Genomic DNA, 25,396 nt, shown 5'->3' with positions numbered 1-25,396 from the left:
TCATTATGCAGACAGAACAGACAATTGTAAACAATTTCCCTTTTAATTTTATTATCAAATGTACTTTATTCTCTTGGTATCCTTTGTTGAAAGAGCAGCGATGCACTACTGAAAGCTAATTGAACACATCTGGTAAGCCAATGACAAGAGGAACATATATCATACCTATCACCATCTAGCTCCAAGTAGTTTCTGTGAGAAACCCAGAGTTTGTGAAAAAAAGACCAATTTTTTTTATTTGATGGCATTTGGTGGTGAAATGGTGGCATGCAATATACCAAAATGGGCATAGATCAATACCTTGGGTTTTCTACTTAAATATATATATATATATATATATATAAATGATAGGTACATAAAAAAAACAAGGCTCTATTTCTGTTTAAATAGAGTGATAGCAAAAATATTAAAAATGCTCTGGTATTTTGGGCAAGTTTTTGTCTGGTCCCGGTAGTGAAAGGGTTAAAGGGAAATAAAACTCAATTTTTTTCTTCTTCCATTATTCAGAAAGAGCATGGGGTTTTAAACAACCTTCCAATTTGCTTCTATTATTTAATTTGCTTCCTTCTCTTGTTATCCTTTGCTGAAAGGATTATCAAGGAAGGAGCAACAAAGAACCTAGGTTCTAGCTGCTGATTGGTGGCTGCATATATATAACGATTGTCTTTGGCTCACCCATGTGTTCCGTTAGAAACCAGTAGTGCATTGCTGCTATTTCAACAAATGATACCAAGAGAATTAAGCAAATTTGATAAGAGAAGTAAACTAGAAAGTTGTTTAAAATGGTATATTCTACCTAAATAATTAAAACATAAATTATGCTTACCTGATAATTTCATTTCCATCTGTGGGAGGAGAGTCCACTGCTTCATTCATTACTTATGGGAATTAAGAACCTGGCCACCAGGAGGAGGCAAAGACACTCCAGCCAAAGGCTTAAATACCTCCCTCAGTCCCCTCATCACCCAGTCATTCTGCCAAGGGAACAAGGAACAGTAGGAGAAATATCAGGGTATAAATGGTGCCAGAAGAATAAAATTAAATTTAGGTCCGCCCACCGGAGAAACGGGCGGGGGCAGTGGACTCTCCTCCCACAGATGGAAACGAAATTATGTATGTCACTGGCCTTTTTTTGGGACTTGATTGTTTTATAGCGCGGTCTTGCCACCAGCGTTGAGACTGCTCTATTCCACAAAGCCTGCTGGAGGGAGTGCATTAATAGCGTGTTCTTGCTAGACTTGTGCTATTATGTCCTGAAAAAAACCTTAACGACCAGTGACATACAGGGTACATTGTGTTCATTAAGGGGTTAAGCATAATTTATGTTTTTCATCTTAATGGGAGGAGAGTCCACTGCTTCATTCATTACTTGTGGGAACAAATACCCAAGCTCTAGAGGACACAATGAAAAAAACGGGAGGGCAAAAGGAGGTGGACCCTAAACTGAGGGCACCACAGTCTGAAGAACCTTTCTCCCAAAAGCTGCTTCCGGCGAAGCAAAAACATCAAATTTATATGTATGTAAGGAAGACCAAGTGGCCGCCTAACAAATCTGCTCTATAGAAGCCTCATTCTTAAAGGCCCAGGAAGAGGCCTCAGCTATAGTCGAGTGAGGCGTAATCCTCTGAGGAGGCTTGTGTCCCACTGTCTCGTATGCCAGACGAATCATACTCCTCAACCAAAAAGATAGAGAAGTGGCAGAGGCCCTTTGCCCCCTGCGCTTCCCTGAGTAAACAACAAATAAGGACGAGGTCTGTCTGAACTCCTTTGTGGCCTGAAGATAAAACTTCAAAGCCCGAACCACGTCCAGATGATGAAGTAACCTCTCCTTCGAAGAAGAAGGGTCAGGACACAAAAAAGGACCTACTATTTCCTGATTGATGTTACAACTCAACACCACCTTGGAAAGGAATCCCAATCCATTGCAGAGAACAGCCTTATCAGCATGAAAAACTAAGTAGGGCGGCTCGCATTGCAAGGCCGCCAACTCGGAGACTGCGTGCCAATGCAATAGCAAGTAATAACAGGACTTTCCATGAAAGAAATTAAATTCAATATCATGCATAGGCTCAAATGGATCTCCTCTGCAAAACCTTAAGAACAAAGTTTAAGCTCCAAGGAGGAGCCAAATTCCTGAAGTCAGGCCTGATCCTAACCACAGCCTGAACAAAGGACTAAATGTCAGGAAGCTCCGCAAGCTTCTTATGCAACAGTACAGATAAAGCCAAGATCTGTCCCCTTAGGGAACTGGAGGCAAGACCCTTATCCAGACCGTTCTAGAGAAAGGCCAAAATCCTGGATACCCTGACCTATGCCAGGGATATCCTCATTCCTCACACCAGGACAAGTAGGTCCTCCACACCTTGTGGTAGATGCGTCGAGTGACCGGCTTCCTGGCCTGAAAGAGAGTGTCAATAACTCTTTCCGAAAATCCTCTCTTGGCTAAGACTAGTCCAATCTCCACGCAGTCAGCCTCAGAGAATCGAGATTTTGATGTAGAAAAGGAACTTGAACCAGCAGATCCCTGCGACAAGGTAACCTCCACGGCGAAGATGACGACATCCCCACCAGATCCGCAAACCACATCCTCCTCAGCCACGAAGGAGCAATCAGAATAGCCGAAGCTTGATCCTGCTTGATGCAGGCAACTACACGAGGAAGAAGAGGCAATGGTGGAAATATGTAAAATTAGGTTGAAGTCCAAGGGAACCGCCAAGGCATCTATCAGTTCCGCCTGGGGATTCCTGAAACACGACCCGTATCTGAGTAGCTTGCAATTGAGTCTGGATGCCATGAGGTCTATCTCTGTCGTCCCCCATCTGTTGCAGATCTCTGCGAACATCTCAGGATGGAGAGACCATTCCCCTGGATGAAACGTCTGTCTGCTCAGAAAATTGGCTTCCCAGTTGTCCACCCAGAATGTGGATAGCTCAGAGCGAACAATTGTGAGTCTCTGCCCATTCCAGAATCCAAGATACTTCCCTCATGGCTAGGGAGCTTCTCGTCCCCCCCCTGGTGGTTTATGTAGGCCACCGAGGTAATGTTGTCCGATTGGAATCTGATGAATTAGGGCGACCCCAGAAGGGGCCAAGCCCTCAGAGCGTTGAATATCAATCAAAGTTCCAAAATATTTATAGGTAGACTCGACTCCTCTCGAGTCCATCTGCCCTGTGCCCTTCTGGCACCCCAAACAGCTCCCCATCCTGATAGCCTTGCATCCGTGGTCACAATCTCCCAGGATGGTTTCAAAAAGGATGTCCCCCCCATGACAACTGCCCCGGTCGGGGTCCACCGAGATAGAGACTCCCTCACCGGTCTGTCCAGAGATATCTGTTGGGACAGATCTGGATGATTGCCGTTCCATTGTCTCAACATGCACAGCTGAAGAGGTCTGAGATGGAATCTGGCAAATGGAATTACATCTATGATGGATACTCAAAGCAGGTGGAACAGAGTTGCGTAGGCGGCTCGACTGGAACCTCCTCACAATATACACAGTTAATAGGTTTAGATAAAGAGGGAGTATCCTCTAACATATCAGAGTCCTCCATAGCTTGCACCTTTATTGCGGACATGAAAAAAAAAAAAAATGGCACCTTTATATCCCAATGGCTGGGGCTCTCACCACCACCTATGACCCGGACTACAAGAAACACCTTTCGTCTCCTCTGAACGCAGGTCGAGCAAGAGGAAGTTACAGAGGCCACACCTGGTCACATGGAGTGCCATGCAGGACCGCCCCTGCACTCGAGAGAGATGCGCCAAAAAAGCTTGCCTCATCGCTCAATAATGAACTGACTGTTCCCCACTGACAGAGCCTCATGTCACACAAATGCAGTAGAACACAATAAACATTTTTATGCATAATAAAAGCCCCCCTGTTCAATAACCCCCTTCCGAGGGTATTACCCTAGATTCTATAAAGATAAAGGAGCCACACTGTGACCCTGTCTTCTTGCGTTATCAATATACAGTATATAAATGAAACGATCTTACCATAATCAATGCCGTGGAACAGGAACACGGCCCTTCAAGTGTGACAGGGTAGTAGCATCGCTCCTGACATGGACTTGAGAGAAGAAAAGCAGGCAGCAAAGGATAGGTTCGCAGAAAGACTCTACCTGCATCTCCGGACTCTAACATTCACCCATGCTCTCACTGAGAGACTGACAGGACTACTTAAAACTCCAGTACCTTGAAGAGTACTACGCTCCATAAGAGACTACTCCGAATCTTCTGACACTTCTCTGCCAACCTCCTGTGACGAAAGGCAAACAATGACTGGGGGATGAGGGGAGTGAGGGAGGTATTTAAGCCTTTGACTGGGGTGTCTTTGCCTCCTCCTGGTAGCTAGGTTCTTAATTCCCACAAGTAATGAATGAAGCAGTGGACTCTCCTCCCATTAAGATGGAAAGAACATTTTTGAGTTTCATGTCTCTAATGATTTAAAAGATATGAAACCAAAACATTTCTTTTGTGATTCAGACCAAGCAAACAATTTTTTTTTTAAAAAAAGTTTTGAATTTACTTCTATTGTGTAGCTCCCATGGCATTATTTGCTGAAGAGATACCTAGGTAGGTGTCTGGAGAACTACATGGCAGGAACAGTGCTGTCATCTAGTGGTCTTGCAAGTGGATAACATTATTACAGAAATGTTGCCACAGAAGTAAATTCTTTTCAAATTGCAGGATCTATCATGGATAGCATATGTCTTATAGTCAATATGTAAGTCATGTAGTCAAAATATATTTTATTTACTTTTGTCTTTGCTGCCAATAATCTTACAAAGTCAAATGATTCGATTTATTTGTTTATCCCTATTCACAAAAGAAAAAAATTCTAAAACGGATTTTGGTTTCTCCATTAATTACATTAATTCTGAGTCTAAAACAAATGTTTAATTGACGCAACCAAGAATTATCATATTAAAACAACGCATTCTATTACAAAGTCATAAAAGCACAACTGAAATTGTCTTTAGGTGCATAAAAAGTGGCCACCAACATTCTTTTCAGAACTGGTATTTTACATAGTGGTGTGTTACCTGTATACAGGCTGCATTTCCTGGGCTATTCCAATCACTGAATTATGAAGAAAGTTGTCAAATTCTTCAAACAGTTCTCTGATGTTGGTCTTGAACTTCAGATCTAGGTCCAGTTGAATGATCCTTGTTATTTCTAAAAGACAAATAAATGAGTTGGAAAACAACCATATAAGACCACAACTATCAAGAATACTTAGGATATAAAAATCCAAAATATTACAAGTGAAAGGGACACACAATCATATATATATATATATATATATATATATATATATATATATATATATATATATGTGACGTGTTTCTTTCATGATTCAGATAGAGCATACAATTGTAAACAACTTCCCAACTTACTTCCATTGTCAAATTTGCTTTATTCTCTTGTTATCCTTTGTTGAAGGAGCAGCAATGCACTACTGTGAGCTAACTGAACACATTAAGACAGCCAATGAGAAGAGGCATATATGTGCATCCACTAATCAGCAGCTAGCAACGAGCAGTGTATTGCTGCTCGTGAACCTACCTAGATATGCTGTTCAAACAGAGGCAAATTGGGAAAGTGGTTTAAAATGACATGAAAGTTTAATTTGACGTTACGGTCTTAAGTTTATAACAGCTCCTGTTAGTACCCATAGGAATCTAAACTATACTGACTCTATATGCCAGGTATATTTAGCAGTAGCTATATTTACCATAATCTGAGGTTACCAGGGAGCTTGCTAAATATGAAATACTCAGTAACTCAAGTACCAAATACATATAGGTCGGGGACAATTATTATATTTAATGCTTTTTAACGTTTGCTCTTTGAAAGAAACCATCCGCCTTTTAAGGAAACCATCCCCCTTACGATTAGACCCAGAAATGACACTTTTTTGAAACGTTACCTACCACATTTATTAGAAAAATCAACCATATGACATGATGTTTTTCTCTGATATGCAAAATATGTGAAACCCATGTAAAATTGTCAATATTAAAGATAATGGCCCCTATTTAAGAAGGTCTGGAGGACCAGATCCGACAGTGCGGATCAGGTCCGCCAAACCTCGCTGAATACGGCGAGCAATACACTCGCCGCATTCAGCATTGCACTAGCAGCTCACAAGAGCTGCTGGTGCAACGCTGCCCCCTGTAGACTTGCGGCCAATGGGCCGCCAGCAGGGGGGTATCAATCAACCTGATCGTACTCCATCGGGTTGATTTCCAGCGATGTCTGTCCGCCTGCTCAGAGCAGGCGGACAGGTTATGGAGCAGTGGTCTTTGTGACCGCTGCTTCATAACTGCTGTTTCTGGCGAGCCTGCAGGCTCGCCAGAAACACGGGGCCTCAAGCTCCGTACGGAGCTTGATAGATAGGCCCCAATGTTGTTATATAAACATCAGAAATGAATGACCGCATTGCAAACGATCTGCATTTAAAATAAATGTTTTAAAACTATGTAAAACAGTTATTTTATTAACATATAATACATTGTTCTGGGGTACAGGGACACACACTTTAAAATGAAAGTAGCTAATTAGTAATAGATATCAAGCAATATCAAGCCATCAGTGTGCTGCTTGCAGCAGGGTCAGGGGGTTTGGATTCTACTGTATACGCTCAGTCTAGCCTCTCTGGGGTCAGTAGAAAAACTGCAATTTTTAGATGTATATTACAGAAACAAAATGCACAAAATAATGAAAGTGACTGGTAAAGTGTTTCTCCTATGCAAATTAAACCTTTTATGTGGAATTATACATTTTGAGTAGCTCTTTGTGTTTTAGTATGAGCTCTTCAAACAGTTGTCTTAGTATCTTCGCACTACTGCTGCGTCTCACCAATTTGGAAAGCACAATCTGTTAAGATGGAAATGATCATCTGCACAGTGCTAAATTTAAATGCACAGCGTGTGCCCAATTTGAGTGTGCAGCACTGCTCACACTGCTAGAGATGCACAGCATGCAAATAATTCCAATAGATGAAGTTTTTGGGTTTTGCTTCTTTTAGTTAATTTAAAAACCAAAAACAAAACAAAGCATAAAATTATTTCAAAGCTAAACTCTGCAGATATATATATACTGTATATGGTTTTTGCTGAATCCCACAAGAGTGCATTTTACATTCAAATCACACAGTTTTAGAATTTAAATCTCACAGCAAAACAAAGTTCTTTCGGCCAGATTACGAGTTTTGCGTTATGAGCGACTCGGTAATAACTTGCAAGTGATTGCCACCGCTCACCTTTAATAGCGCTGCTATTACAGGTTTTCCAAAAACCTGCATTAGCGGGCAATATGGTTGCGTTGAGCACCATACCGCACACAAATACCAGCGCTGCTTTGAGCTGGTTTTACCTGCTCGTGCACGATTTCCCCACAGACATCAATGGGGAGAGCCGGCTGAAAAAAAAAGCCTCACACTTGCAATAAAGGAGCGTAAAGCTCTGTAACGCAGCCCCATTGATTCCTATGGGGAAAGAAAATTTATGTTTACACCTAACACCCTAACATAAACCCTGAGTCTAAACACCCCTAATCTGCCGCCCCCAATGTCGCCGCCGCCACTAAAGTTTTTAACCCCTAAACCTCTGGCCTCCCACATCACTAACACTAAATAAATATATTAACCCCTAAACCTAACCCTAAATCTAACCCAAACCCTAACACCCCTAACTTAAATATAATTAAAATAAATCTAAATAAAAATTACTATCATTAACTAAATAATTACTATTTAAAACTAAATACTTACCTATAAAATAAACCCTAAGCTAGCTACAATATAACTAATAGTTACATTGTAGCTATCTTAGGTTTTATTTTTATTTCACAGCTAAGTTTGTATTTATTTTAACAAGGTAGTTAAGTTAATAAATAGTTATTAACTATTTACTAACTACCTAGTTAAAATAAATACAAATTTACCTATAAAATAAAACTTAATTAACTAAATTACAAAAAAATAAACAAAAAATTACAAAAAATAAAAGAAATGATCAAATATTTAAACTAATTACACCTAATCTAAATAAAATAGCCCCCCAAAATAAAAAAAACCCTAGCCTAAACTAAACTGCCAATAGCCCTTAAATGAGCCTTTTGCTGGGCATTGCCCCAAAGAAATTAGCTCTTTTTCATTGCCCAAAGTCCCTAAGCTAAAACCCACCAAAGAAACCCATAAAAAAACCTAACACTAAACCTCGAAGATACACTTACAGTTCTTGAAGACCGGACATCCATCCTCATCCAAGCGGGCAGAAGTCCTCATCGAAGCGGCAAGAAATCCTCAACGAAGCCAGGAGAAGTCTTTATCCAAGCGGCAAGAAGTTGTCCTCCAGGCGGGCAGAAGTCTTCATCCAAACGGCATCTTCTATCTTCATCCTTCCGACGCAGAGCGGCTCCATCTTCAAAACATCCGGCGCAGAGCATCTCAGTCCCAGCCGTACACTGAAGGTTCCCTTTAAGGGACGTCATCTAAGATGGCGTCCCTTGAATTCCCATTGGCTTATAGAATTCTATCAGCCAATCGGAATTAAAGGGTAAAAAATCCTATTGGCTGATGCCCGCCTAGAGAACGACTTCTTGCTGCTTGGATGAAGACTTCTCCCGGCTTCGTTGAGGACTTCTTGCCGCTTCGATGAGGACTTCAAAAACTGGTCTTCAAAAACTGTAAGTGGATCTTCGGGGGTTAGTGTTAGTTTTTTTTTAAGGGTTTCTTGGGTGGGTTTTATTTTTAGCTTAGGGACTTTGGGCATCGAAAAAGAGCTAAATAACCTTTTAAGGGCAATGCCCATCCAAATGCCCTTTTCAGGGCAATGGGGAGCTTAGGTTTTTTAGGTAGGTTTTTTTTTTTGGGGGGGGTTGGTTGTGTGGGTGGTGGGTTTTACTGTTGGGGGGTTGTTTGTATTTTTTATTTTTTTTACAGGTAAAAGAGCTGATTTCTTTGGGGCAATGCCCTGCAAAAGGCCCTTTTAAGGGCTATTGGCAGTTTAGTTTAGGCTACGGTTTTTATTTTAATTTTTTATTTTTTTTTATTTTGATAGGGCTATTAGATTAGGTGTAATTAGTTTAAATATTTGATAATTTCTTTTTTCTTTTTTGTAATTTAGTTAATTGCATTTAATTAATGTAATTTATTTAATTTTAGTGTAATGTAGGTGTTAGTGTAAGACAGGTTAGGTTTTATTTTACAGGTAAATTTGTATTTATTTTTACTAGGTAGTTAGTAAATAGTTAATAACTATTTACTAACTAGTCTACCTAGTTAAAATAAATACAAACTTAGCTGTGAAATAAAAATAAAACCTAAGATAGATACAATGTAACTATTAGTTATATTGTAGCTAGTAGGGTTTATTTTATAGGTAAGTATTTAGTTTTAAATAGGAATTATTTAGTTAATGATAGTAATTTTTATTTAGATTTATTTTAATTATATTAAAGTTAGGGGTGTTAGGGTTAGACTTAGGGGTTAATAACTTTAGTATAGTGGCGGCGGTGACGTTGAAGGGGCAGATTAGGTGTTAATAATATTTAACTAGTGTTTGCGATGCGGGAGTGCGGCAGTTTAGGGGTTAATATGTTTATTATAGTGGTGGAGATGTCCGGAGCGGCAGATTAGGGGTTAATATTTTTATTATAGTGTTTGCGATGCAGGAGGGCCTCAGTTTAGGGGTTAATAGGTAGTTTATAGGTGTTAGTGTACTTTGTAACACTTTAGTTACGAGTTTTATGCTAGCTTTGTAGCGCAAAACCCATAACTACTGACTTTAGATGGCGGAACGAATCTTGTCGATATGGGCTGTACCGCTCACTTTTTGGCCTCCCAGGCAAAACTCGTAATACCGGCGATATGGAAGTCCCATTGAAAAGGTGTGGTAGTTACGTTGCGTTACGGCCAAAAAGGTGTGCGGTACAGCTATACCTACAAGACTCGTAATATAGTAGCGGTAGCGAAAAAGCAGCGTTATGAGCCATAACGCAAAACTAGTAATCTGGCTGTATGTTTCTTCAAGTGCTTTAAGAAGAATTTTGTCTGTCGTGAACAATGGAGATTAAACATTCAAACACTGGAGAGCACCAAACTGCTTTCACTCTCATTTTGATTTACTTTTTGTGGATGTGACACTTTATTTTCATTTATTATTTATATAGTTTTGAATACAAGTGCACTAGTTAAATAAGGTAACAAGTGCCAATGCAAAATTGTGTATGCTACTTAACTGGATATTTGGATTTTAAAAATGTTCTATTTTATAAGAGCATGTTGGTTTTCAAGAAATTACCCTATTTCTACGAGTTACCCTTTCAAATCGATTAAACGCATAGTCAAAGTTGTGCCGCCTCACATGGTATTCTAGGTAAAGTTAAAGGGACAGTATACACCAATTTTCATTTAACTGCATGTAATAGACACTACTATAAAGAATAATATTCAAAGATACTGATATAAAAATCCAGTATAAAACCGTTTAAAAACGTACTTAGAAGCTCCAAGTTTAGCTCTGTTAAAAAGATTAGCTGGAACATCCCTCCCCCTTCCTTTGCATATGAAAAGACCCTTTACACAAATAGGAGCAAGCTGGAGTAGGTATACGTCGGTATTCTCCTAAAACTTTGGGGCTTGGTTAGGAGTCTAAAAATCAGTGCAATGTTATTTAAAAATAAGCAAAACTATACATTTTAAAAAAAATAAAGCTGTATAGGCTATATAAATGTATCATCTACAAAACATTTATGCAAAGAAAAATCTTGCGTATAATATCCCTTTAAGACTGATGAGTCAATCAGGAATAGACATCCATACATACAGTATGCTTCAGTCATCAGCAGTATCCTCATTGCAGATGTATGCCAGGTGCACAACTAGGACTATGACTAGGGGCGAGATTACATATACGGCGCAAGCTTCAGTAAAACTTCTGAAACCTGCACGCCCGTAATTTCATCTCGCACATCGGGGTATCATATATACAGCGCCGTCAGATGCTAGACTGTCGTAAATAGGACAAACTGGCTATCTTTAGAAATGTGCGCAAATACACATTTCTGTCGTCGCAACTAATTTACGCCAGTATTATGTCAGCGTAAAGTGTCAATAAAGAGTAGTTTTATGCAAATGAGGATAACACACGTAAAAACGAAACCGGAATTAAACTAAAAAAGCGACACATAATTACGTTATTCAAAATCCCTAAATACAACCCTGCGCAAACGCCATTTTCTTGCGTGTGTTTGGATTATTCGTTGAGCTACAACACACGGCCCAGGAGTGGAAGATTAGTGAGAAGAGAGAGAGGTGCAAACAGAATAAATAGTTAGGTCACATTGGTGGATTGAGTAAACTTGTACACTTACTTACACATATTCTCACATATTGCACACATTGCTTACATACATATACACCAAACTTTTTTTAATTTTATTGTTACAGTGTGATAGGCTGAGTGTTTGGTTGTGATTGTGTGTGACTGAACTGGGAGTGAGTGGAAGTGTGTGATTAGTGTGAGGGTGGCAGGGAGAGGTGGGGAGGAGGGGAGAGGAGTGGCAGGAAGAGGAGGATAGAAGAGGACAGGAGGAGCAGTGCCCCCCCCCCATCCGAAAGGTAAGTGGAGTGGGGAGAGCCAGAAGGGATGATGGGAGGAGAGATGCCAGAGAGCCCCAGATACCAGGCACATCCTGGAGATGGACAGAGGGTGCACATGGGGACAGAAGGGGGGAGGAGGGAGAGAATAGGGAAGAACCCACACTGCTAGGGACATCACAGGGAGGAAGCCAAGTGGCCATGGAGGATGAGAGGCTGAGATGTCCCGACTTCTCATTTGCTGAAAATGTCGCCCTAGTCCAGGCCATCATGGACAACTACAGTGACCTCTTCGGGCATGAGAAGGGCAAAGGCAGTAACAAAAAAAAAGAAGGACTGCACGGATGGCGGTAGAGGATGCCGTAAAAAGCGTGGCCCAGCAGAGGATGATTGTAGAGGGCCTGAAAAAGAGGTGGAATGATTGTAAGAGGAGGGTCAAAGAGAAGATGGGGCAGGAAGCTGTCTACCAGAAGGGAACAGGCAGTGGGTCATCCCTGGAAATCGAGTACAACACCTGGCAGGAGATGATACGCAGGTCCCTGAGTATCACAGCAGTCCGTGGACTTCCAGGGGCTCGTGACTAAGGGGTTGCAACCACAGCACATCATGCTGGTGATTAACATCCGACACACCTGTATTATATGTAATTGCAATACAACATCTTTAATATCACACAATCATGGACATGATGGGGAGCATGGTATTTGGAGTACTAACAAAAACATCTACAATTATACTTAACATTACTGCTACATAACACAATGCAATTCCTGATGTGAGGTGGAATAGTGCAATACTAACATGTCTCACAGTAACACAGGCCACAAGCAACATGTAGAGTTTTCATTAAATAGCCATCCCAATACATTTAGCTCAATAAAGCAGGTTCTGTGCCTAGAGCTAAAGTAAATTGTGTGATCATAGTGTCACTTTAAGAACACATTATTTCATCATTGACATGTACACATAACTATTGTATGAAACACATCCCTGTATACTGCTCCTATTCAAATCACTCATAGACCAACTCACAATGTGCACATGCATGTTATATAGTTTGACATGTGAATCAGTGTAGGCCCTAGCATGCATCAATGTACATTGTATGCCCATATGGACATATATCTGACTGTACGAATCCCTCTAATCCTTTAACTCCTCCACAGAACCTCCTGTCACAAGGATACAAACTGCCATATCACCACCACCACCAGTCTTTATGCAACAGCAGGAACAGTGTGCTCCCAGGCATGAGCATGGATGGATGGCTTCAATTGAGAATCCGGGAGTGATGCCACCGACATTGCCATATGACTCCTGGCAACATTCATGGCCTCCACAGAACCTCCTGTCACAAGGATACAAACTCCCATACCCCCACCACCACCAGTCTTTATGCAACAGCAGGAACAGTGTGCTCCCAGGCATGAGCATGGTTGGATGGTTTCAATTGAGGATCCGGGAGTGATGCCACCGACATTGCCATATGACTCCTGGCAACATTCATGGCCAGAGGAATATCCTCCATTTGGTTTTGAGGGGGAGCCAAGACAGGCACAAAGGGCCCATGTATTTACACCCTCAACAACACAATCACATTCTCATGTCAGTCATGGATATTACCAACAGACAATGTCACAGGATGTGCCTATTGAAGAGGCTGAGTGATCACACACTGGTCATCAGTCGGAATACCAATCCATCTTTGAGAGCTCCACCATCTTCTTCCCTGGGATGAGCTCCACCATCTTATTCCCTGGGACGAGCTCCACCATCTTCTCAATTAAACTTAATTATTCAAAAAGCAAATAAGATTAACTTTACCTTATATACTAAATGGGAACCTGACTTGGACATATAAATGGATGAGGAGGAGTGGAATAACCCGCTATATAATGCCTGCAAGGGCCTTCTGAGTGCAGATATGATCGAAAATTGTTATAAAACAATATCCAGATGGTACCTAACCCCAATTATCATTTCACATACTACAGTCAACAGATCAAACTTTTGTTACAGAGGTTGTGGAGCTACTGGCACGTATAAACATACGTGGTGGGACTGCCCACACTCAAAAGGGGTATGGGAGAGTTTATCTAACTTTCTTAGAACCATCCTAGATTACCAAATACATGTGACATTCAGCCAAGCATTATTACATGAACACATTACTGGTTATAATAAATATATAAACCAATTAATTAGGATAGTTTGTACTGCCACTAGGATTTGTATTGCACGACATTGGAAAGAGGAACCTCTGTGTGGGAGGAAATGATCAATAAGATCAAATCTTTTTACCACATGTATGAACATACAGCGCACGATACTCAAATTTTCAAAGAACTTAATTTTATTGGATAATGTATGATGCTCAACATTGAACATTCACTCACAGAGGCTTAGATTAGGAGGAGAGGCATAAAAAACAATAAAAAAAATCCAGTGGCCCGACAGGAGAGTTTTGACGAAGAAGGAACCATAAAACAGTCAGTCTTGAAAAAGGCGTAGACAAGGCCGAAACGCGTTGACCAAAGAGCTGGTAAGCATATTTCCAATTTCTATACCTATTCTGTATAATCTACACTATCAGTATTTATGTTTTAGGACTCTGAGATTAAAACTGAGAGACCAACAGGATCCAGGTGCAAGGATTCTCACCACCTGGAATAGGAAGGTCCCCTCCACGGGGAGACAATCCGGATTATTTTTTCACTAAGCAATCACTTGTATCACCACACTGAAGTTATACACTCACGAGTGCCACTCACACTGTACCACTATCTATACGACCAAAACCGCACGCAATTGAGATCCCTCTAAATCAGGGTCCAATACCCCCAATCAACTCTAACCACATATCAAATACTACAATACTATAGACCATCCACAAGGCTCCAAGCCCACGGGTTGGACGGCTCATTTCAGTTTATTATCATTGGTTTTATTAACAATTTTTAACTACTATCTGTACATTGTGGATGCACAATTTTTAACTTTTTATTGATTATATCAATTTCATCTGTTTTTTTATTGACTGTTATCTAGGACAATCTATGTTTAATAAATGTAATCATATTTAGACCACTATCACTAGCATTTATTGGAGGTCCTAGCCACCTAGCCCTAATTGAGGCGCTCTGAACTTGCACACACGTTAAAAACAGCTCAGATATGACATATGTTACCTTTATAGATTTTAATACATGAACATGAACATTAAATATAGATCCCAGCAAAGGTAACAAAATGCACTGATATATATATATATATATATATATATATATATATATATATATTGAGAATGTATGTAATAAGCCAACCTGAAATTATTGCTATGCATTGTAAAATGTTACCTTGTGCACTTCTTTTTATTTCTCTCTTCAAAAACTAATAAAAATTATTTCAACATAAAAACAGAATTTATGTTTACCTGATAAATTTCTTTCTCCAACGGTGTGTCCGGTCCACGGCGTCATCCTTACTTGTGGGATATTCTCTTCCCCAACAGGAAATGGCAAAGAGCCCAGCAAAGCTGGTCACATGATCCCTCCTAGGCTCCGCCTACCCCAGTCATTCGACCGACGTTAAGGAGGAATATTTGCATAGGAGAAACCATATGGTACCGTGGTGACTGTAGTTAAAGAAAATAAATTATCAGACCTGATTAAAAAACCAGGGCGGGCCGTGGACCGGACACACCGTTGGAGAAAGAAATTTATCAGGTAAACATAAATTCTGTTTTCTCCAACATAGGTGTGTCCGGTCCACGGCGTCATCCTTACTTGTGGGAACCAATACCAAAGCTTTAGGACACGGATGAAGGGAGGGAGCAAATCAGGTCACCTAAATGGAAGGCACCACGGCTTGCAAAACCTTTCTCCCAAAAATAGCCTCAGAAGAAGCAAAAGTATCAAACTTGTAAAATTTGGTAAAAGTGTGCAGTGAAGACCAAGTCGCTGCCCTACATATCTGATCAACAGAAGCCCTCATTTCTAAAGAGTCTATAATTGTTCCCAAGAAGGGAACCCTTGTTGACGGGGATAGAGAACTCTTTTCCACGTTCACTTTCCAGCCGTGAGATCTGAGAAAGGCCAGGACAATGTCCGTGTGAGCCTTTGCTTGAGGAAGGGACGACGCTTGAATCAGAATGTCGTCCAGGTAAGGTACTACTGCAATGCCCCTTGGTCTTAGCACCGCTAGAAGGGAGCCTAGTACCTTTGTGAAAATCCTTGGAGCAGTGGCTAATCCGAAAGGAAGCGCCACGAACTGGTAATGTTTGTCCAGGAATGCAAACCTTAGGAACCGATGATGTTCCTTGTGGATAGGAATATGTAGATACGCATCCTTTAAATCCACCGTGGTCATGAATTGACCCTCCTGGATGGAAGGAAGAATAGTTCGAATGGTTTCCATCTTGAAAGATGGAACCTTGAGAAACTTGTTTAAGATCTTGAGATCTAAGATTGGTCTGAACGTTCCCTCTTTTTTGGGAACTATGAACAGATTGGAGTAGAACCCCATCCCTTGTTCTCTTAGTGGAACAGGATGAATCACTCCCATTTTTAACAGGTCTTCTACACAATGTAAGAACGCCTGTCTTTTTATGTGGTCTGAAGACAACTGAGACCTGTGGAACCTCCCCCTTGGGGGAAGTCCCTTGAATTCCAGAAGATAACCCTGGGAGACTATTTCTAGCGCCCAAGGATCCAGAACATCTCTTGCCCAAGCCTGAGCGAAGAGAGAGAGTCTGCCCCCCACCAGATCCAGTCCCGGATCGGGGGCCAATATTTCATGCTGTCTTGGTAGCAGTGGCAGGCTTCTTGGCCTGCTTTCCCTTGTTCCAGCCTTGCATTGGTCTCCAAGCTGGCTTGGCTTGAGAAGTATTACCCTCTTGCTTAGAGGACGTAGCACTTTGGGCTGGTCCGTTTTTACGAAAGGGACGAAAATTGGGTCTATTTTTCGCCTTGAAAGGCCGATCCTGAGGAAGGGCGTGGCCCTTACCCCCAGTGATATCCGAGATAATCTCTTTCAAGTCAGGGCCAAACAGCGTTTTCCCCTTGAAAGGAATGTTTAGTAGCTTGTTCTTGGAAGACGCGTCAGCCGACCAAGATTTCAACCAAAGCGCTCTGCGCGCCACAATAGCAAACCCAGAATTCTTAGCCGCTAACCTAGCCAATTGCAAAGTGGCGTCTAGGGTGAAAGAATTAGCCAATTTGAGAGCATTGATTCTGTCCATAATCTCCTCATAAGGAGGAGAATCACTATCGAGCGCCTTTATCAGTTCATCAAACCAGAAACATGCGGCTGTAGTGACAGGGACAATGCATGAAATTGGTTGTAGAAGGTAACCCTGCTGAACAAACATCTTTTTAAGCAAACCTTCTAATTTTTTATCCATAGGATCTTTGAAAGCACAACTATCCTCTATGGGTATAGTGGTGCGTTTGTTTAAAGTAGAAACCGCTCCCTCGACCTTGGGGACTGTCTGCCATAAGTCCTTTCTGGGGTCGACCATAGGAAACAATTTTTTAAATATGGGGGGAGGGACGAAAGGAATACCGGGCCTTTCCCATTCTATATTAACAATGTCCGCCACCCGCTTGGGTATAGGAAAAGCTTCTGGGAGCTCCGGCACCTCTAGGAACTTGTCCATTTTACATAGTTTCTCTGGGATGACCAACTTTTCACAATCATCCAGAGTGGATAATACCTCCTTAAGCAGAATGCGGAGATGTTCCAACTTAAATTTAAATGCAATTACATCAGGTTCAGCCTGTTGAGAAATGTTCCCTGAATCAGTAATTTCTCCCTCAGACAAAACCTCCCTGGCCCCCTCAGATTGGGTTAGGGGCCCTTCAGAGATATTAATATCAGCGTCGTCATGCTCTTCAGTAACTAAAACAGAGCAGCCACGCTTACGCTGACAAGGGTTCATTTTGGCTAAAATGTTTTTGACAGAATTATCCATTACAGCCGTTAATTGTTGCATAGTAAGCAGTATTGGCGCGCTAGATGTACTAGGGGCCTCCTGAGTGGGCAAGACTCGTGTAGACGAAGGAGGGAATGATGCAGTACCATGCTTACTCCCCTCACTTGAGGAATCATCTTGGGCATCATTGTCATTATCACATAAATCACATTTATTTAAATGAACAGGAATTCTGGCTTCCCCACATTCAGAACACAGTCTATCTGGTAGTTCAGACATGTTAAACAGGCATAAACTTGATAATAAAGTACAAAAAACGTTTTAAAATAAAACCGTTACTGTCACTTTAAATTTTAAACTGAACACACTTTATTACTGCAATTGCGAAAAAACATGAAGGAATTGTACAAAATTCACCAAATTTTCACCACAGTGTCTTAAAGCCTTAAAAGTATTGCACACCAAATTTGGAAGCTTTAACCCTTAAAATAACGGAACCGGAGCCGTTTTAACACTTTAACCCCTTTACAGTCCCTGGTATCTGCTTTGCTGAGACCCAACCAAGCCCAAAGGGGAATACGATACCAAATGACGCCTTCAGAAAGTCTTTTCTAAGTATCAGAGCTCCTCTCACATGCGACTGCATGCCATGCCTCTCAAAAACAAGTGCGCCACACCGGCGCGAAAATGAGACTCTGCTTATGCTTTGGGAAAGCCCCAGAGAAATAAGGTGTCTAATACAGTGCCTGCCGATATTATAATATCAATAAACCCAGATAAAATGATTCCTCAAAGCTAAATATGTTTTAAAACTGAATCGATTTAGCCCAGAAAAGTCTACAATCTTAATAAGCCCTTGTGAAGCCCTTATTTACCATCGTAATAAACATGGCTTACCGGATCCCATAGGGAAAAATGACAGCTTCCAGCATTACATCGTCTTGTTAGAATGTGTCATACCTCAAGCAGCAAGAGACTGCACACTGTTCCCCCAACTGAAGTTAATTGCTCTCAACAGTCCTGTGTGGAACAGCCATGGATTTTAGTTACGGTGCTAAAATCATTTTCCTCATACAAACAGAAATCTTCATCTCTTTTCTGTTTCTGAGTAAATAGTACATACCAGCACTATTTTAAAATAACAAACTCTTGATTGAATAATAAAAACTACAGTTAAACACTAAAAAACTCTAAGCCATCTCCGTGGAGATGTTGCCTGTACAACGGCAAAGAGAATGACTGGGGTAGGCGGAGCCTAGGAGGGATCATGTGACCAGCTTTGCTGGGCTCTTTGCCATTTCCTGTTGGGGAAGAGAATATCCCACAAGTAAGGATGACGCCGTGGACCGGACACACCTATGTTGGAGAAATATATGTTTAAATCTTATGATGCTCATAAAGTGTGAAAATTAAGGAATTCTCCAAGTTCTCTGAGAACTGGTAAATCACATGGCAGGCTTCATAAGTCTAACTAAGCTACAGATATAACTTAAATAGTGGTGGGTGGAGTTTGCTATTGAAAAACAACTGTAGCAAACAAGGTCATAATACATTCCAAACATATTCAAAACTCACCCAGTATGTTAGTCAGTATAACAAGACTGAAGAAATATCTTGTAAATTACAAGGTGCTTAAAGGGACAGTGTACACCAATTTTCATTTAACTGCATGTAATAGACACTACTATAAAGAAGAATATGCACAGATACTGATTTAAAAAAATCCAGTTTAAACCCCTTTAAAAACTTACTTAGAAGCTCTCAGTTTAGCACTGTTGATGAGGTTAGACTGGGACACCCATTGAAAGGGGCTGAGAAATCAGGAAGAGCAGACCCTTCCCTGCATATGAGAAGACCCAATACACAAACAGGAGTAAGCAGGAATCAGTAGACTTCAGTCTGCATCTTGGGGCTTGGTTAGAAGTCAGAACAACGTTCTAAAAAAATAAGCAAAACTACACATTGTTACAAAAACACTACAAGATGGGCTATATAAATTGATCATCTACAAAACATCTATGCCAAGAAAAATCTAGTGTACAGTGTCCCTTTAATATTTTACTATTTAAAAAAAATTATATTCTCTTTCATGTGTAAGTGGTCCTGTTATATGCGTGGGTAAGGAAACGGATTTTAAATAACAATGTTGATAACATAACCAGAAAATGCTCAAAGCATTGGTTATTAATACAAGTGGGGAAAAAAAAACATTAAAGGTTTAAAAATAAATATTTTACTGCTGATTTGCAGTGCAAACAATAACAGCCACCTGACACATGTCTAATGGGAGGCTATTTGTGTGCCATCCTTTGTAGCGAGCAGTAAAGGGTGGGTCAGCTTTATTAGGTAGAAAATAATAGGTTTTCAGATGTCATCAGAGAAAGCTACACAATAACAAGAAGCAAAAGGAAAGAAACGCTCACTTCTTCACCAGGCGTTGCTCAATGAGACGCGTGAATGAATATGGTTGAAGTATCTTAAAGAAGACAGAAACAGCCTTAATGAGCTCTCTAAACCTTCTGCACTGCGTCATCCTCCAAAAGAACAGTCATGTTAACCTCACAGGTGATGACTTTTCAATGGCTTTTGGCAGATGAACACAGATAATAAGTCACTATCACGGGGTCCATACTAATCATGTAAGCCACTAGATGATAGCTGGACACAAGGTACAGCATACTTGACATGCTCTGCCGTCACGGGCACTGATTTGCCTCTTGTCTTGTGATGAGCATGTACAGTTCCTAAAATCGAAGGTCTGGTTCCTCAGGATAGGAGAGGGAGGGTTTGTACTATAGAACATGAAATATATACCAGGATAATGTTATCAGTATGACACACTCATTGTACAGGAACAAAGCAGACTATGGCAAGTCGTTTAATTAGCTCACAACCAATCAAGCGTTACAAAACTCAATTCTTTACTTCTCTCTATTGTTAAACGTTATGCTTTCTGCATATCTATAACATTTTTCTATCAACTATGTCAATTACAATGATAAAGGAGTTGTCTGTTGCCAAGCCATAAATTAGTCTATAGTATTAGATTATTTGTCTCTTCTCCCATCAATTCCCTTTAGCTTTTATTGTTAACACTCTTTATAGCCATGCTTTTTATTTTCCAGTTGTATACCTTCCTGTTTTGTTTCACTGCAGATAATAAAACTCCTGGCCTCGTCTTTGCATTCAAATCAACTTAGTTCCACATTACTCAAGTATAGTGCCAAGAGGAAGCTGCAAATTATTTAGACAGATTTAATGCAGAGAGATGATGTTATAAACCATTAACACTAATCAAAAAAAAAATAATCATGATTCCAAATAATATGAGTTAGTTGATGTTTAAAAAAAATTACCTACTTCCCTGTTGTACCTGTTTTTAAAGCAGACTCAAGTTTAAAGGGACAGTACACATTAGAAATTAAAGAAATGCATTAGATAGAGCATGAAATAAACAAATTTCCGATTTACGTCTAATATCAATTAGGCTAAGTTCTCTTGGTATCTTTTGTTAAAGCGTAACCCTAGGTGAGCTCAGGAACGTGCATGTGTCTTTGGCCATCTGGCAGCAGTGTTTGCAACAATGTTTATAGCAATGTGAAACATTGTTGCAAAACCCACTGCTATAGAAAGCTAAGACGCGCATGCACACTCCTAAGCTCCTATCAGTTACTTAGCTTAACTCATCAACAATGGATGCCAAGAGAACAAGTACATTTGATAATATAAGTAAATTAGAAGGTTGTTTAAAAGGATATGCACTGAATCATGACGGTCTGATTCTGACTTTACTGTCCATTTAAAGGCCACTGACCACAATGTGGTACACCAGTATTTTTAAGTATTTCTTCAGTCCCACATGCTAAATTCTGTGTGCTGTACTAGATCACAGATGCATCAATGCTTAAAGGACCATAATACCCAAATGTTTAAACACTTGAAAGTGATGCAGCATAGCTGTAAAAAGCTGACTAGAAAATATCACCTGAACATCTCTATGTAAAAAAGAAAGATATTTTACCTCAAAAGTTCCTCAGTAGCCACTTCCCATTGTAAAGGATTTCTAAGCAGCATTTTAGTGTGTCTGTCCTGGGACATCTGAAGGGATGAGCATCGTGCACTCTCATCTTATTTCACCAATCAGGTAAAGGAAGTTTACAATGAAATCTCATGAGAGTCAAGTCAAATCTCATGAGATCACAGTAAAAGTTCATGACCTCAGCACTGCTGATGCTGATTGGCTGCTGTTCATTTCTTAATTTTTTTTTATTTTTTTACCTGCAGCTGGGAGCAGTTGAGTATAACTTTTTACACAGAACTTACTCTACTGAGCTGAGGAGATTGTGAGGTAAAATATCCTCCTTTTTTACATAGAGATGCTCAAGTGATATTTTCCTGTCAGCTTTTTACAGTTATCCTGCATCAGTTTCAAGTGATTTAGCATATGAGTATTATGTCCCTTTAAAGTTACAAAACAAATGTGCCCTGTGTGCAAGCAAAATTGCATTAAAGGGATGCAACAGTGCAAATGTGTTAGTTATATGCAAGTAATATTGTAATAATAAAATGCTCTATGTGCTTCATACCTGCAAAGGGGCAGCATCCCCGAAACAGCAATGCACTACCAAGATCTAGCTGAACACAGCTGATGAGCCAATAACAAGAGGCATATGCATGTAGTCACCAATAAACAGCTAGCTCCTAGTAATTTATTGCAGTACCCGAGCATACCTGGGTAGGCATTTTAATTACGGATACCACGGGAAAGAAAATTGAAAAATGTCTTAAATTTGCATGCTGTATTTAAACCATTAAAAAGTGCGACTTTCCTGCTCCTTTATACTTCTGGAAACAAATTAAACAGAATGGTACAACTCACCATGCTTTGGGTTAGCATGCACAATACAGACGTAAAAATGTCTGCAGTTTTTATATCCAGTTTAAAGGTTACATAGCTTATTTCAAAAAAGGCTACATGAATATTATGGAGCAGTAAAGCCAGCACTTATCATGCATACCAACACAAAGTGCACACTACAGCTGTCATAAAGCCAGCGATAGTGAATATTCATTGTTTTTGTCACAGAGTACAAGTTCCAAGATGGGGACCATCTGACACACAGTATGAAGATTGGGAGTCTGACCAACAGGTGCAAGTAATGGTTTAAGACGCTTTTAAAAGAGCGGATGATATTGTAGTTGTGCCCAGAAGTTTAAAGGGATATTGAACCCATATTTTTTCTTTCATGATTTATATAGAACATGCCATTTTAAGCAACTTTCTAATTTCTTCCTATTAAAAATGTTTCTTCATTCTCTTGCTATCTTTATTTTAAAAGCAGGAATGTAAAGTTTAGGAGCCGGCCCATTCTAGGTTCAGCACCCTGGAGAGTGCTTGCTTATTTGGTAACTACATTCAGCCAACCAATAAGCAAGCATAACCAAGGTTATAAACCAGAAACCTATACATTCCTGCTTTTTAAATAAAGATAGCAAGAGAATGAAGAAAAAATTATAATAGGAGAAAATTAGAAAGTTGTTTAAAATTGCATGCTCTATTTGAATCATTAAACTTTTTGGATTCAGTATCCCTTTAAAGTGAATGTAAATTTTGATGCTAAAGTGCCCGGTTTTTAAAACTTTGATTAAAAACAGGGGCACTTTAATTCATAAAAATTTACATTTCACTCCTGTTGTGACAAAAAACTTACCTTTTAAACTTCACAGCAGCTCCAGCTTTCTCCGGTCTCACAAGCCATTTCTGATGTCAGAAATGATTGATAGGTCATTCTCCAATCACAGCTTCCCCCCCGGGGGATTCAGTGTCTGATTCACTGCTGTGATTGGAGGAAGCTGAGGCCTCATTTTAGACCCAGGAAGAGGCTTTGAAACAGGTGGAGGAAGCTGAAGCTGCTGTGAAGTTTAAAAGGTAAGTTTTTTTTCACAACAGGAGTGAAATGAAATTTTTTATGAATTAAAGTGCCCCTGTTTTTAATCGAAGTTTTAAAAACCGGGCACTTTAGCATCAAAATTTACATTCACTTTAAGGTCGCTTTAAGAAAAACACTGCTAATCTAAAATCTCTTTATATATTATGCACTTTAATTTAATTCTATAGTATTTCTAAAGTTTGATTGACCTTTCAAGTTAAAAAAACAACTGCAGAATGGCCTTGCTATGAATTCTTTTTTGGATGTATATGGAATACAGAACATTATAATTATTTGTTGTTGTTCTTGATTTGAATAAAAGAGGGCACCTAAAAAAATATAATACAGTTTTGTTTTTTTAATGGATGTTCCTGTCCTAAAATAAATGCACATTTTGTTTGTATGCTTGTGGAGGTAAGAACAGTCTAGCAGAGAGTGTTGGTAGCAGCATTATCAGCCATCAGTATGCAACATACAATTACTGCTGGATTCATCAATCAATTTTAACATATTTTTGATAACCTTTTTCATACAAAAAAATATTGGTACATTTTAATATACAAAAACATAAATTATGCTTACCTGATCATTTCATTTCCATCTGTGGGAGGAGAGTCCACTGCTTCATTCATTACTTGTGGGAATTAAGAACCTGGCCACCAGGAGGAGGCAAAGACACCCCAGCCAAAGGCTTAAATACCTCCCCACTCCCCTCATATCCCAGTCATTCTGCCAAGGGAACAAGGAACAGTAGGAGATACCAGGGTATAAATGGTGACAGAAGATTATTAATAAATTTAGGTCCGCCCACTGGAGAAATGGGTGGGTGCAGTGGACTCTCCTCCCCCAGATGGAAATGAAATTATCAGGTAAGCATAATTTATGTTTTCATCTTAAAGGGAGGAGAGTCCACTTCTTCATTCATTACTTGTGGGAACAAATACCCAAGCTCTAGAGGACACTGAATGAAAACAAAACGGGAGGGTAAAAGGATGCAGACCCTATACTGAGGGCACCACAGCTTGAAGAAACTTTCTCCCAAAAGCTGCTTCCGCCGAAGCAAAAACGTCAAATTTATAAAATTTTGCAAAAGTATGTAAAGAAGACCAAGTGGCCGCCTTACAAATCTGCTCCATAGAAGCCTCATTCTTAAAGGCCCAAGAATAGGCCACAGCTCTAGTCAAGTGAGCCGTAATCCTCTGAGGAGGTTTGTGTCCCGCTGTCTCATATGCCAGACGGATCATACTCCTCAACCAAAAAGATAGAGAAGTGGCAGAGGCCCTTTGTCCCCCGCGCTTCAACAAATAAGGATGAAGTCTGTCTGAACTCCTTCGTGGCCTGAAGATAGAACTTCAATTCCCGAACCACGTCCAGATTATGAAGTCACCTCTCCTTCAAAGAAGAAGGGTTAGTTTCTCGTTATGCCTCATACAAGGAAAATTGATATCCCTAATGGTTTTGACTCTGTTATTCTAAAGGGGATTTTACTCCTACTTACATTTTAAGAGGGGTGGTTTAGTTACACATACATAGTCTTTGCTTTAGATACAACCCTGTTTTACGATCTTCTCACGAATTCGGTAGATCCCCTCCTACACTTTGTTAATTGGGACGTGTGAAAAGATTCATTGAGTACACATAGCCCCACTCTTTTCACATTTCATTACCATGGAAAGTGAAGTCATCTTAGGAAAATAGGTGGGAATCCGCTTTTCTATTATACATCTCTCACTCATCTCATCCATAGAGGTCTCAGAAGACATTGCCCTACATTGCACCTATACTTCTCAAACTCAAGGCTTTCTCCATATTCACTATCTCACCATCTCAAACATGTCACATTGACATCTAGGCTAGGAGTAGGATGTGTTCAGGCCACCCCGCAGATAAAATTACTACAACAGTCTTCATTATCCCATAACTATA

At 40.1% G+C, this 25,396-nt stretch overlaps 1 protein-coding gene across 1 annotated transcript in view; it reads right to left on the bottom strand.

Annotated features, from left to right (window-relative positions):
• XXYLT1 (xyloside xylosyltransferase 1) overlaps positions 1-25,396 on the bottom strand; it is a 635,899-nt gene that overhangs the window by 339,789 nt on the left and 270,714 nt on the right. The window contains exon 3 of the mRNA XM_053710203.1: positions 5,046-5,178. Coding sequence (XP_053566178.1) covers positions 5,046-5,178 — 133 coding nt within the window. The remainder of the gene's footprint in view (positions 1-5,045; positions 5,179-25,396) is intronic.

This window comes from Bombina bombina, chromosome 4 (assembly GCF_027579735.1).
Source record: "Bombina bombina isolate aBomBom1 chromosome 4, aBomBom1.pri, whole genome shotgun sequence".
Taxonomy (NCBI): Eukaryota; Metazoa; Chordata; class Amphibia; order Anura; family Bombinatoridae; genus Bombina; species Bombina bombina.
The sequence above is the reverse complement of the archived record's forward strand: the minus strand, read 5'-3'. Positions and strand labels throughout refer to the sequence as shown.